Source organism: Marmota marmota, unplaced genomic scaffold, assembly GCF_001458135.2.
Source record: "Marmota marmota marmota unplaced genomic scaffold, marMar, whole genome shotgun sequence".
In the NCBI taxonomy this organism is placed as follows: domain Eukaryota; kingdom Metazoa; phylum Chordata; class Mammalia; order Rodentia; family Sciuridae; genus Marmota; species Marmota marmota.
The window spans coordinates 30554482-30569499 of record NW_026000174.1 but is presented as its reverse complement, the minus strand read 5'-3'; the positions used below and the strand labels follow the sequence as shown (position 1 = coordinate 30569499).

Here is a 15018-nt window from a genome sequence, read left to right as displayed (position 1 = left end):
ATAACATTGGAAAATTTGTGAAATAATTATATATTTCCATTTTTTTCATTACATGACAATCACATCGGGAATGACTAAAACTGGAAGTGTGTAGGTTGGCTCACGTGTAAATAAAAAATTTAAAGGCGGCAGGACTGACAGGTGGAAGCACGAGCTCATTCGGCCTCCAAGGTGAGAGCTTTCCTTACTGAAACCGAAAGACTCTCTACAGTACGTTTCCTAAAGGGAAGGACCTCTTTGCCCGGGAGCGGCCTCCACTTCCTTCATTCTCATGAAGTAAGTCAGATCCCGGCGTTGGATGGATCTTCGAGTCCCTGCTCTCCGTGGAAGGGCAGGACTCCTTTAGACCAGCAGATTAAGGATCGGGTCGCCTCTTTCCTACTTCGGGATAATAAGGGCAAAGGAGACGGCAATCTTAAACGGTGTGGAGACCGCAAAAGCGACGCTGGGAAAAGGTGCAGAATCCGCGCCGTCCCGCGACCCCCGGGCCTGTCAGCTACTCACCGCCCACCTGCCCGCATTCTTTGGTCTAAACTTACCAGGTGGAAGCTACAGTCTCCGGCTAGGAGTGAGTAACTGAGTTGGATCGGGTCGACTTCCGTTGAGCTTAGAGCTGCTGCTGGGAAGCGGCTGAAACCCAGTGGCCGCAGCCGTCGCCACCGCCTCTGTTACTGGGGGGTCTCGCCTCCATCGCTGGCTGCGAGGTCTCTGAGGGCACGTGACCGGAAGTACAAAGGCGGGCCTGCGGGACACGTGATCCCAGAGCACGGCCGCCATGACACCTTCCGTTAGTTCCCTCCCTCCCCCACCGGTTCCCGCCTGTTTCGTTTCCTCTCTCCGGTTTCGTGCGGTGAAGATCTCCGGAATCCTATCTGTCACACCCATTTGGCTTAGGGCTCCTCCGATCCCGGTTAACGGCTTGTCTTCCGCTTGCGGCGACCCACCGACTGCAGGTGGTAGAGAGCGTAATTGCAACCGCGGCCTGAGGGGGGTGGGACCACGCGCAGGGAGGGGCGTAATCGTCACGTGACAAGGAAGTGCCGTTAATAGCGTTATCCCGCGTCCCCGGCGCTCCTGGGTGACGTAAGTCAGGCCGGGGAGGAGCGAGAGGGGAGAGAGAAGTTCAAGTTCCGCTGTCAGTGCGCGGTGAGTGGCTGGGTGCGGAGCCCAGGAGGTCCGGACCACTGAAAATTGGGAGCTGCTGACCGGGATGTGGTGTGGCAGGGCTGGGACTTTTGGGCTCCTGGTCTGTGAGCCTGGCTTTGAAAACTTGGTTACCGGAACTCAAGAGGGCGTAATACAGTATTAATGTTACCGCTGTTAAAAAAGGTAGTGGTTCCACTAGATGAGGAGTTTATTGAGGTCGAGGACTGTATGTTTTTATCCTAGTATCTCCAGCGGTGCGTGAAGGCTGAGAACGTAGTAGATACTCAGAATGTTGAATGAACGAATGCAGTGACAAAATATGTTGCAATTTCTCTGAGGTGAGAATTCTCTGATTATTATTCATGGAAATAAAATCTGTTACTTCCTTTTCGCATTATTTCTTTAATTTTTGTTCCTTTCCTTGTCTCTTTCACAGCCCTTTCGTTCCATACAACTAGTGGGCCAAAAGAACACTGTGATTTGTATTTGATGTGTGAACAGCAAACCCCGAATACGACTCTTTCACATTGCTATTGAATAATCGGGGAAATGGGAAGATGATTAGATCTGGACTTATCAGATGTGTATTCTCGTCTCAACTCTACCTTTTATTAGCCCTGTGAGCTTTGAACAAGCCAACCTTTGTTTTACTGATTGATTTTGGTAAGCATTTCTCACCCTCATCTATGGGCTTAATTTTTTTGTTTGCTAGGATAGAGCTGTGACAGACTTCACAGAAGTGACATTTAAACTCAGTTTGGAGAAAGATAAGGTTTTGTTAGATGGGATAAGAGTTTATGAACTGCATATTTTAAATCATAGAGGCACAACAAACTTATAGATTGAAAGAGGACCACACATAGTTCAGTTGGAGAATAGGAGAGAAGTAACAGGGAGATGAACTGGAGTAAGAAATAGAGATGAGATCTCCTCTACTGATCCCATTATAGAGGACCCAGCTTTATCTTTCATTATTTCATTCAGTGTTTCAACCAAAGACTGAACATGTATTCATCAAATATATTTTCATTTTTCCATCTCTATATCATTGCTTATTGTTGCACTATTTACTACCCTTTCCCTTTCTTTCTGATAAAACCTACCTGGTGCTGTGCTACTTCCCTTAGGAAGTTATCTGTGGTTCCCTTTAATTCAGTGTGATCCCTCTAATCCTTAAGTTCTAAAAAAACACTTTGTTTATGTTTCTCTTATATCTGTATGTGGTATTTGTGTTTTTCTCCCTGTTTGATTGTAAATTGATTTCTGGAATTGTTTTACTTACTTTGTTCCCACCATTGTGCCTGATGTTGTATTAGCTACACAATAAAATGAATGAGTGAAAAAAATAAGAGAAGAATCTTTTTAGATCAGGAGTTCTCAAGTATTTTGAGTATAGTTCTACTAAATTTTTGGTTGGTTGTTTTTAGAACAACATTTTTCTTGTGCATGTTGAATTGTATGAGACAAAATTACTACCAGAAAATAAGACTGTAGTATGTGTGTAATGGTACAGTTTTCTTTTTACCTGGAAATTGGTGCCATTTCTCTCTCTCTCTCTCTCTCTCTCTCTCTCTCTCTCTAAATTGGTGCCATCTGTCTCTTTCTAAATTGGTGCCCTCCCTCTCTCTCTCTCTCTCTCTCTCTCTCTCTCTCACACACACACACACACACACACACACACACATACACACACACAGACAAACGTGTACCTGAGAAAGTTACTGAGACTAGTTGAACAGATAGGCAACTCGGTGTTAGTTTACAAAGTTCTCATTGGGCATTTGACTTTTGCTACCTAATATTCTTATCTCTATTAATTCCTATCTAGTTTCTTTTATTCGAGCTCTTATTCTTTGTATTCCAATTCCTTGTATCTTCTCACTTCATTCAAAAAACATACATATCAGGCCCCTGCTGGGTTCAATGGAGAGATCTAGAGGCCTTCATTAAGCACTGTTAAAATTTTGGTTGATAACTTTAATGCTTGCTGACAAGGCTTTAGTTTTTGAGGCCTTATCAACAGAATATTGCATTTAAATGAGAGACTCCTAAAAATTTACCACTCAAATATAGTAGGGTTGCTGTTTTACTTCAAGGAACTTGACCAATTTTTCTTTTAAGCCCTACTGTATCAGTTTTACCTTCTTACACTATAAGATAATGCAGTGGGATAGGATGCTGGAGGGCCTTGAAATCTAGACATGATACTTTAAGAGTTTTAGAGTCAAGGAATGTGAAATAGAGGGACCACACTATTACTATTTTGCTTTTGTTTTTGTTTTTTTTACCAGCATGTTCAAAGTAGAACTAGTTGTTCTGTCTCATGTTTTCCTTATGTTCCCCACGCATTTCTTTAATGCATCCTGAATGAATGGTGATCTTAAATTCTATTTTTGCAGATTTTTTTCAGGCAAGGAATACTGTGCCTGAACAAGTTTCACCTTTTTGACTAAATGACTTTTGTGCCAGTGATACCAGAGTCCTACAGCCATGTTCTTGCAGAGTTTGAGTCACTGGATCCATTACTCTCAGCCTTGCGGTTGGACTCCAGTCGTTTAAAGGTGAATTTCTTCATCCTTGTGTTAGTTTCATTTTCATATTCATGTTTTTATGTGCTCTGTTATATTTCCCCCTGGTCTCTAGTTCTGTTTTGTGGAATCTTTTGTATTCTTACCTGTCCTCATGATACCTTACGTGGGAGTAGCATAGTCATTAGCCCTTCCTCCCTCTCTTTCTTTCTTCTAGGGATGGAACTCAGTGGTCCTTTATGATTGAGCCATACCCCTAGTCCTTTTTATTTTATTGTGAAATAGGGTCTTGCTAAACTGCCCAGGCTGGCTGGAACTTGAGAGATCCTCCTGCCTCAGCCTTCCAAGATCCTGGAATTACAGGTGTGTGTCACCATGCCTGGCATCATAGCTCTTATGTGATATAGTTTTTAAACTATCATTCGAATTCTTCCCCAGCTCTGGAAACCATGGTTCTAATAATTTTTTCCTTCTCAGTAATCTTGCTTTCTTCTCTCAGAAAGTAAAGCATGTTATTAAAATTAATAGTATAAATGAGTATGCCCCCACATTACATTTTGAACAACATGAACCACTGCCTTATTCCAAAACAAGAAATTTGATATAACCACTGGTTAGGGAGCAGAGTAAAAATTAGCTGTGTGGGAAGTGTATAGTTCCCGCAATCTGAATTTGTTTGATTAAAGGCAGGATGATATGGTAAATAACAAAAGTATCATAACTAATTCAAAAATAACTTGATTTTGCACTTTTGCTACTGCTCCAAAGTACATTTTAGCCTCTGAGGAGAGGGAAAATAGGAAACAATAGGCAAAGCAATATGAGCAACATTTGTGAGAGGTGATATCAGTTAGAAATATTTTTTAGCTGCAAGTTACAGAATACCTTATCTCAGTGACTTACACAATTAAGGTGTTTATCATCTCATTGGAGGTTGGTGGTGCTGGTTTTTGTATAGTGGCCCAACAATGTCACTGAGGACTTAGGCTCTCCATCTTTCTCTCTCTTGTCATCATCTATATGTTGGCTTTTATTCATAGTTGCAAGATACATATCCTGCCTCCAGTTTTATGTCCCTATTGTATCTCAAGCAAGAATGAGGGGGCCAAGGGGCTGGGGATGTGGCTCAAGTGGTAGCGCGCTCGCCTGGCATGCTTGCGGCCCGGGTTCGATCCTCAGCACCACATACAAACAAAGATGTTGTGTCTGCCGAAAAAACTAAAAAATAAATATAAAAAAAAAAAAAAAAAAGAATGAGGGGGCCAAGGGCAGAGGGTTTGTTTTCTTGAAACTCTGCCTTTCGTCTGGGAAGGTAAAGCAATCTTAGCCTTATTAGCTAGAATTGAGCTACATGGTTACCCCTGGCAACAAGGGAAAATGGGAAAGTGAATATTTAGGTTTTTCAGCTTCTGTGGTGAAAAGCAACAAAGTTGAAGAAGGTTAGTAATGTCTCTTAGTAGCAAACCAATAATTGGCCACAGATTATTGGGCATAGCATGGCCACTGCTTTGTTTGGCAGGTCAAGAGAGAAGTCAGCAGACTGATAGGTTGGGGAGACATGGTAGTACGGTGACCTGAATCTGTGCCCTCCAGAGTCTCACTTGCTCTAAGGACTGTGGTGTTTTGTGATGATTATGCAGACTAGAAGTTATTTAAGGGAGCAAATTGCTTTATCCCCTGGTAACTTACTTTGTCTTCCCCCATTGCAGTCAGCATTGGAATGACCTTAGCCAAGTTACACAAAATACGAATGGTCTAATAACTGGCTTTTGCCCAAAAAAGATTACTCATTTATACAATTGAGCCTATTCAGCCTTTTTGATATATAAATGTTCTTTGTTTGATATTTTTCAATATTCTAGAATTAGAGAGTGAGTGCCATTATGTTGTATCCATCTGGTCAGAGGGTGGACTGAGGGGAGGAACCTGAACAGAAATCCTCATTATTTATTTCCAGTCTGTAGTTTATTTGGTTAAGTGGCTGTGAGTATCTCATGCATGTCTCTTCACATGATTTTAGTGCACAAGCATAGCTGTGTCTCGGAAATGGTTGGCTTTGGGCAGCTCAGGAGGAGGACTCAATCTCATTCAGAAAGAAGGCTGGAAGCACAGGCTTTTTCTTTCACACCGGGTAAGACCAAGGGTAGCCTGTCACATACAATTAAGAGTATCTTTTGTAAATGTGAATTTCTCCAATATGATTAATCATTTAGAATAAAAGAAGGATGAAAACTTGGTACTTAAACAATATTTTTCCTTTTGTGTCCTAGGAAGGTGCAATATCTCAGGTTGCTTGCTGTTTACATGATGATGATTACGTTGCTGTAGCTACCAGGTAAAAAATTGTTTTAAAACTATCTGATCTTTTCCAAATGCATTTTATTTTATTTTCAACCAAGAGATTTTATTGGGGGGCTGCCTGAAGGGGAAGAAAAGGAGAGGCAGAGAGCAGAGAGAGGAGGGCAGAGAGAAAGATGATCAGAGAGAGGAAAGATGAGAGAAAGAAGAGGAAGAGAGCAGAGAGGAAGAAGGCAGAGGGCAGAGAGTGTGTCCTTACAAGCTTCTGCTTAAGAAGGGTTGTATAGGGGATGTGTTGGGTGCTGATTGGCAGGGTGACTGAGGACACTGTGTCCTTCAGGGATTGGTTGAGAAAACCTTTGAATTTGGCGCTCTTCAGCTTGAGGAGGGGAGGGGTAAGGGATTCAGCGGGGAGTCTCCCACTCACCCAACATTCCTCCCTTTTTGTTTTTGTGTTGGGAGCAGGGCGATGAGATTGTCTGGCTACTTCCTTCCAAATGCATTTTAAACTGAGGGTGGCCAGCCACCTCAATTTGCCTAGTACTGTCCCAGTGTTGATACTGGAAGTCCTGTGTCCTGGGACACCTTTCCAGCCATCCTAGTCACTCTAGGATTTATAAAAACTGCTAATTTGAGTCAACAACATTTTAAAGGTCCTAAAAGAGGAAGGTAACAGATATAATTTAGAACATTTAAGTTCTTCTGTTATGATGGTTTGGCAACTAAAACAAGGAAATGAATAACTTGGCTCTTTACTTCCTTTTTTCTTTTTCTTTTTTTTCCATATTTTTATTTGTGCATTATAATTGTACATAATGGTAGGATTGTTGTTACGTATTTGTACATGCATATAATATAACAATATAATTTGACCAATATCGTTCCCAGCATTTCCCCTTTCTCTACCCTCCCTCTAGCCTTTACTTCCTTTTTTTTTTTTCTGAAGAGCAAGTGTTTGCTTGTGTGTTTAATATAATTGATGATTCGATGTAGTTAAATTTTTATCTTTTTCACCACTGCCAAAAATTTGCTTCTGTCACTCAATTCTTGCAGTCAAGGTCTTGTAGTTGTTTGGGAATTAAATCAAGAGCGTCGTGGGAAACCAGAACGAATTTACGTGTCTTCAGAACACAAAGGCCGAAAAGTTACAGCTCTCTGTTGGGACACAGCTGTTCTTAGAGTTTTTGTAGGTGATCATGTGGGGAAAGTTTCTGCCATCAAACTCAATACATCTAAACAAGCAAAGGTGAGAACCTCTCTAGTTCTTTATGTATGTGATTAGAGATACTCAGTGTGATCTTATAGAACATTGAGTTAAAGGATACAATTTTATTCAATGTATTTCTGGGGGGACAGATTTAAAGCACAGACCTAAAAGGTTTTGAGAATTGTTTGTAGTACATATGGCAGTACATATGGCAGACTATTTTCGTTTGATACTGTTGTAGAGTGGCTCTTGTGAACTGACTTCAATAATTTGCACATTGTCTATTGCTGTATTTCCTAACTCACCTGTCTGGTGCATTTAAATAATAATATTAATAATAATAGTATTCTTTAATACGAGGCCATTGAGAAAGAAAAGATGTCTATTTACTAGTTACTAATAAAATGGCAAATACAGAAATGGCACCAATTGTTCAGTCTCCTGTTTTCCTGGCCCCTGTGTAGACCAAACTCATGGGTATAGGAATATTTTGTCTCAGGATAAATGTAACTTAATGTGAATGGAATCATAAAGGGACTTATGCTCAGATGTGTAGGTCCCCAGGCTTCCTGCCACACTTATTGCTTAAAAGGATGGGACTCAGGTAACTCTAACAGAATGCTCCAGTCTGATTTTGAGACACTGCAGATCAGTTTCTCATTGTTTTGCTTCTCCAAGGCCTTTATATCACAGCTGGGACACAGCTGTTCTTAGAGTTTTTGTAGGTGATCATGTGGGGAAAGTTTCTCTCGTGACTCATTTTCTAGGAGAATTTTTGACAGAAAAGGAGACATCTAACTACAGTTGACTAAATTATTCTGTTTTAAATAAACACATTAGACTATTCTGGCTTGGTCATCGTGCCCCATCAAAGGTTGGTACCGGGGATTGAACCCCTGGCCTTATGAATGGTAGGCAAGTGCTCTACCACCTAGCTACATCATCAGCCCCTAAATTATCATTTGATTCAAAGTCCAGTTAAAACCCTTTACATAGTGTAGACTTAATTTGTCTTTTTCCCAAAGGGAGAAATATATCTATAGATGAAAAATTCTTTCACATGTTTCAAAACTTGCTTCAACTTTTTTATTCCAACCTCTAAGGTTAGATAATCACAAACAGAGCTTTAAGGATTAAGCCTTAAGTTTGTATCAAATTATTTCATAAATTTTTTGAGAGCTAAATTTTCATATCCCTTTAGGCAAATTAAATTTTTGCCTATTTAAAAATTTTATTTTGTTATCCATGTCATTTTTATTTAAAAGAGGGGGAAATTTTATTTAAAGAGGAGGAGATTCTATGTAAATGTTATAATGAAATACTTTATTTTCTTCTCATGTCTCTTTTAGGCATCTGCTGCCTTTGTGATGTTTCCTGTTCAGACAATAACAACAGTTGACTCTTATGTTGTGCAGTTAGATTATTTGGATGGAAGACTGCTTATATCTTCACTTACTCGATCTTTCTTGTGTGACACTGAGAGGTATGTTGACACCATGAGTCATCAGATATATAGAAATTTAGGAGAATCTTAGAAGTCATCTAGCACAAACCACTCAATTAATTATACAGATATTAATAAGGAACTGTTTGAATACAAGCTAATGTTGGCAAGTAAAGAGGAGGTAGAGGAGAGCGAGAAATGTGATGGGTAATCAAGACAAGTATTTAAAGAACCCAACCATGAAGTATAATCTTATAGAACATTGAGTTAAAGGATGCAAAAGGCTAAAGGCTAAAGTCTTGTTCAATAGGACAATCAGGAAGACTTCCCTGATTGTTGTTGCTGTTTTTAAAATTTGCTGTGTATTTAATAGCATTTTACTTCAGAGTAAAATTGGCTGAAGAATTAAGAGTGTTATGAATTCAGCAATTATTTCACCAATATCTCAAAGGTGGATAAAATGTATGATGAATGGAAAGGAGTGTATTAGAGGTAGTCATGAAATATCACAAAAGAATGAGAAATAGCTGGAAGTGAGTATTATGTATCATTATGCAAAGTTTCTCAGCTGTTTTTACTGCAGGGAGATTTTCACTGGCCAGTATCACCACCATCCCTAACTGGCCCTGGCTGGTTGGTTTGCTTGCTACCATACTTATTAGTATCATTTATTCTTTTTAAAATTTATTATAGAAAAATTTGAGCACACACAACAATGAGTTTGTATTATGAACCCCCCTCATTTCAAAGAGTGATAAGTTTGAGTTGAGTTGCAGTAATGTAGAACTTGCTGCAGAAGTAACATGCCTTAGGTATGCCCCTTTCTGTTAGGTAGAATTCTGTTTTCAAGGATACAATAGTAAAATAATTTAAAAATTCAATTATGTTAATATTTTTTTTAGTTTCAATGTATGTCCCCATTCAACAAACAGTATTTAAAAAGAAAACAATAACTGGGACTCTTAATGATTAACAAAAGTGATAAGTTATGAATTTGCTTCTCCTGTCAGCTGTTAAACAAGGTGAATCTGAGAAGGAAAAGAACAAACAAACAATGATAGAGGAGAGAGAACATTGGATAATGGAACCTGACAACATGATATCAACTCCCTGTTCTGCCCCTATTTAAATCTTGCCAAATGTCAGTTTCCACATCCATAATGTAGAGATAGTTTTAAGGATATGAAAGTATTAATTAACTTCATGCTGTACTCTGGGTGTTTAGCACTGTATTAGACATAAAATATCAAGCAAGAAATATATCTTATTTCCCAAATAAGGAATTTAAGAAATAAAATAAAAAAATTTTTTTTTTACCCTAAGTCCATATCAAAGCATTTTCACATCCATGTTTTTATAGTAAAACATATTTTATGCATGGTGCAAATAAGTACAGGAATTTCTATTGAATTATTGAATTTACTATAATTTTATTGAATTATAGTAAATTTATGCCAGAGAGCATAAATAGATCATTACCCAATAAGAGATATCTGTAGTGTACTGAGTGATTTCTGTGGGTCAGACACTGCTATATATTTGGTATTCAACTAAGAAGGTATAATAAGACACTCCTTGATATAAACCCCAAAGACTTAAAATCAGCATACTATAGTGAGACAGCCATATCAATGTTTATAGGAGCTCAATTCACAACAACTAAGTTAAGCAACTAACCTAGGTGCCCTTTAACAGATGAATAGATAAAGAAATTGTGGTATATAAACAAAGTGGAATATTACTCAGCCATAAAAAAGAATGATTTTATGACTTTTGTCAGTAAATTTTTCTATAATAAATTTTTAAAAGAATAATTTTCTGGATCTGGAGAACTTATCATTCTAAGTGAAATAAGCCAGTCCCAAAATATAAAAAGCCAAATGTTCTGTCTCATATGCAGATGTTAACACACAACAAGGGGGAGTAGGGAAGAATAGTAGTTCATTGGATTAGACAAAGGGGAATGGAGTGAAGGGAAGAGAGATGGGAGTAGGAAAAACAGCAGAATGAATTGGACATAATTTTCCTATGTTCATATGTGAATACACCACCAGTGAAACTTCACATCATGTACAACCGTAAGAATGGGATTCTAATTAGGATAAGTTATACTCCTTTTATATATAATGTATGAAATGTACTCCACCATCGTGTATATCTAAAAAGAACAAATTAAAATTAAAAATAAAAGCATAGCAATGCCAATAAAGGAATTAAATTTCTAAATTAAAATAAAAAGAAATAAGAAATGCCTTTTGTCTCAAAACATAATAATCTATTCAAATAGAAATAATTGCCACTTATAATGTGGTCAGTACTATGAAAGCATAATATAGGAAGCATGTAATTCAGCATCTGAGAGTCAAGGAAGTTTCTCAGAGGAAGACTGCTGAAACTAAGTCATGAAGAATAAGTAACAGGAAGTTTTAGGAAAAGGTAAACTCATCATTTATCACCTTCCATGTTTCTAGGCAGTGCACTCACTTTTTTTTTTTTCCCTTGCAGTACTGGGGGTCGGACCCAAGGCCTTGCATATGCTAGGCAAGCACTCTACCCTTTAAAAAGTTTTTATTTTTATTTTGAGACAAGATCTCACTAAGTTTTCCAGTCTTATTTAGTTGCCCAGGTGGGCTTTGAACTTTTTATTTGATTTAATTTTTTTGGTACCTGGGTTTCAACCCAGGGTTGTTCAACCACTAAGTCCCATCCCCAGCCCTTTTTTGTTTTTTTAGACTGCAAAAAGGACACGTTTACTCTTTTTGTGTGTGTGTGTATAGATATTATGTATTAATTAACACTAAATGTTTTTAATGAGTTTTCTGGCAGAAGCCCAGACCTTTTTTTATGTTTTTTAAAATTTTTTTTTAGATGTTGATGAACCTTTATTTTATTCATTTATTTATATGCGGTGCTGAGAATCGAATCCAGTGCTTCAAACATGCTAGGCAAATGCTCTACTACTGAGCCACAACCCCAGCCCTTTTATGTTTTATTTTTAGACAGAAGTTTGCTAAGTCCTTAAGACCTTGCTGAGTTGCTGAGGTGTATCTCAAACTTGCAATCCTCATGACTTAGCCTCCCAAGTCTCTGGGATTACAGCTATGCACCACTGCGCTCAGCTCAAATACTTTTATGTATTTAACTCATGTAATCTAAGTGGACAGAATGTTCCAAGATATGTTTCAGAGGGACGTAGCATTTTGGGGAAAGAGGAGTTTATTGGATGTTTGTGGTGATGACATATCTTAGAGATAGAGGTGGAAAGGTAGAGTCATGGCTTCCATGGGATGTCCAGAGAGCATTGTATTGCACAAGGACTTTAGGGTTCAAGGATGTATGATGAAATGGTTTGGTGGCACTCACCTTTTAGATTGAAACAGGTTTTTCCATCAATTCTGATCTCTCATTCTATGGATAATAAACTGAGTACTAATGTGAAGAGGTTTGCTTCCGGTCACAGAAATAGAGCAGAGCTCTATTTTGACCTTTCTATTACATTGTTCTTTCCAGCATAATACTAATATGAAGAAGGAAGAGAACATTGTGGGTGGGATTATCATGGCCATGCTGATTCATAATGCCATTGTCTTTAACTTTTTTGTAAGTAAACATAGTGTCTCTTCCTTTCTGGATATTAGAGAAAAGTTTTGGAAAATTGGAAACAAGGAAAGAGATGGAGAATATGGAGCTTGTTTCTTCCCTGCAAGGTGTTCTGGGAGCCAGCAACCTTTGATATTTTGTGCTCGTCCTGGCTCCAGGATGTGGGAAGTGAACTTTGATGGTGAAGTTATAAGTACACATCAGTTCAAGAAACTCCTCTCATTGCCACCTCTTCCTGTGATTACTCCAAGGTAATGATTTGTGTGGCTGATTGGGATTATTTGAGGAATTTTCTTGGAGGTTGGATTAAAATCTCAGATCTTCTCCTATCTGTTAAAGATTTTGTTATACCTTTTAAGAACTAAGTAAAATTTTTATCAAAAGATAAAGCCTCTAATCAGTTGTCCTTCCTCTGATTGGAGTTAATTGAATAAGGGCAGATGCATTTCAGCTCTTGAAATTGTTTTGGCGGTGAAAATTGCACAATATTGGGAAAACTTTGTAATTTTAGGTTGTTAGTAAATCATTAATGTATGTGTTTGCTTCCTAGATCAGAACCTCAATATGATCATACAATTGGATGCTCCCAGTCTTTGTCTTTTCCCAAACTCTTGCATCTTAGGTAAGTTTTTCCCTTGGCTTTTCCTTTTATTCAAAGGCAGTTTGGTTTTATTTATTTAGTTTTGGTTCTGGCACTGAACCCAGTGCATACTAAGTAAGTTCTCTACCCCTGAACCATACCCTAGCTAGTTAATTTCTTCGGTGGTGGGGGAGCATTTTTGTTGTTGTTGTTTTGTTTTTTATAGTGCTGGGAATTAAAGCCAGAGCCTCTTGCATGTTGGCAAGTATTATACCACTGAGCAATATATACCCTTAGTCCTCCCCTGACTTTTTTTGGGGGGACAGGCTGGCCTTGAGCTCCTGGACTCAAGCAATCTTCCTGCCTCAACCTCCCAGGTAGATGGGACTACATGTTTCAGTTTACCACACCTAGCTCTCCCATTTAGCTTTTATTTATTTATTTTTTATTTTGTGGTGTTAGGACCTAGGGCCTTATCCAAAATACTCTGTTGTTGGATTATAAACCCAGTCCCCAGTAGCTTGCTTTCTTTTTTCAATATTTATTTATTTATTTACTTATGTGGTGCTGAGGATCAAACCCAGGGCCTCACGCATTTGAGGCAAGCACTGTACCACTGATCTACAGCCCAGCCCCCCCCAGTAGCTTTTTAAAATTTTTTTTTACTCTAAATTATTTTTGGAAAGTTAGAAAATGACTAGTTACATGAAATACTCTATATAAGAGGAATAAGACTGTAATCTCTCTCTCTCTCTCTCTCTCTCTCAAGGGTAGAGTGCTTGTCTAGCATGCCCAAGGCCTTGGTTTGATCACCAACACCAAAAAAAAAAAAAAGTGAAAATGAATGAGAAAATACTTTCCCACATATGCACAATTATAAAGCACCACTTGGGAAAAAAAAAAATTATGGGAAAACAAAAGAAAATCCCTTTCCAAACCAAATGGAGAGTCTGTAATTGTCAGGGAACATCTGACAACCAGAGCTGTTGGTATTCATTCTCTTATAACATCTTCTACCTGTTGGGGTGATATAATGAAAGCAAGTCCCTGACTAAAATCTACCTCATAGATATATGTTTATTAATAGGCAGGCACAAACATAGTTGTAGAACTTGTTCTTGAAATCTTATTAAAATTTCAACTTTCTGCTTTTTAGAGACTCTGACAAATATCTTGCATGAAAGATCTATTCAAGGTAGACTCAGCCCTATTCTAACTTCAAGTTAGCCTTCTAGGTGCATTAGATGCAAAATCCATATTAAGTGGCAGCACAGAGTCCACTGTAGAGTTTGTCAACTTCTGGGTCTGCCAATTACTATACCTTATTCTACAAGGGTATGAGTATGAATGTATAATTTCCCACTAATCTCTGTGCTGGAACTTTACTTATTTCATCAGTGAAAAATTATTTCTAATGTCCTTAGGCTAATTAATAAGATCTCTAATGCTGATTTAGAAAATGGTATTTAGAGTTTTTTATAGGGCACACTGGAGTGTGGACTTCACTGGGGATTGAACCCAGGGATGCTCAACCACTGAGCCACATACCCAGCCCTTTTTTATTTAGAGATAGGGTCTTGCTAAGTTGCTTAGGGCCTTACTAAGTTGCTGAGGCCTTACTAAGTTGAACTACTGATCGATCCTCTTGCCTCAAGGTCTCCCAAGCTGCTGGGATTACAGGCATGTGCCACCGCACCTGGCTGGAGTGTGGACTTCTGTTTGGGTTCTTTTAAAGAGTAACTAATCACTCTTAGAATGTGATTTGTGATTTTTGTGTGTGTGTGGGGGGATACTGGGGTTTAAGCCCAGGGACATTCTACCATTGAATTACATCCTTAGCCCTTTTTGTTTTTTGTATTAAGACAGAATCTTTCTAAGTTGTTGACATTGGCCTCAAACTCAGCCTTCTCAGTGCCTTGGATTATAGATGCATGCCACCATGCCAACTTAGAATGTGATTTAAAAAAAACCAGTTTATTAGCAGGGTGCAGTGGTGCATACCTGTGATCCCAGTGGCTTGGGAGGCTGAGACGGGGGGATTGCAAGTTTGACCGGGGGATTGCAAGTTCAAAGCCAGCCTCAGCAATGGTGAGGTGCTAAGCAACTCAGTGAGACCCTGTCTCTAAAATACAAAACAGAGCTGGGGATGTGGCTCAGTGATAGAGTGCCCCTGGGTTTAATACCCAGTACCAAAAAAAAAAAAAAAAAAAAGAAA

The 15018-nt window shown here is 38.7% G+C and overlaps 2 protein-coding genes across 6 annotated transcripts in view; one reads left to right on the top strand and one right to left on the bottom strand.

The window, feature by feature from the left end:
* Gtf2h1 (general transcription factor IIH subunit 1) overlaps window positions 1–743 on the bottom strand; it is a 28129-nt gene extending 27386 nt beyond the window's left edge. Inside the window, exon 1 of the mRNA XM_048788204.1 lies at window positions 540–743. The gene's annotated coding sequence lies outside the window, so the exon portion shown is untranslated. The remainder of the gene's footprint in view (window positions 1–539) is intronic.
* A 71-nt stretch (window positions 744–814) lies between these two features.
* Hps5 (HPS5 biogenesis of lysosomal organelles complex 2 subunit 2) overlaps window positions 815–15018 on the top strand; it is a 40092-nt gene continuing 25888 nt past the window's right edge. The window contains exons 1-10 of one of the 5 annotated variants that reach the window (XM_048788451.1): window positions 815–953; window positions 1390–1484; window positions 1583–1809; window positions 3546–3707; window positions 5695–5805; window positions 5945–6009; window positions 7026–7218; window positions 8529–8662; window positions 12262–12474; window positions 12774–12845. In XM_048788451.1, coding sequence (XP_048644408.1) covers window positions 3600–3707; window positions 5695–5805; window positions 5945–6009; window positions 7026–7218; window positions 8529–8662; window positions 12262–12474; window positions 12774–12845 — 896 coding nt within the window. In that variant the 5' untranslated portion in view covers window positions 815–953; window positions 1390–1484; window positions 1583–1809; window positions 3546–3599. Of the gene's footprint in view, window positions 954–997; window positions 1485–1582; window positions 1810–3545; window positions 3708–5694; window positions 5806–5944; window positions 6010–7025; window positions 7219–8528; window positions 8663–12261; window positions 12475–12773; window positions 12846–15018 lie in introns of those variants that run through there. The other 4 variants (XM_048788452.1, XM_048788450.1, XM_015477683.2 and 1 more) reach the window with 4 other exon arrangements.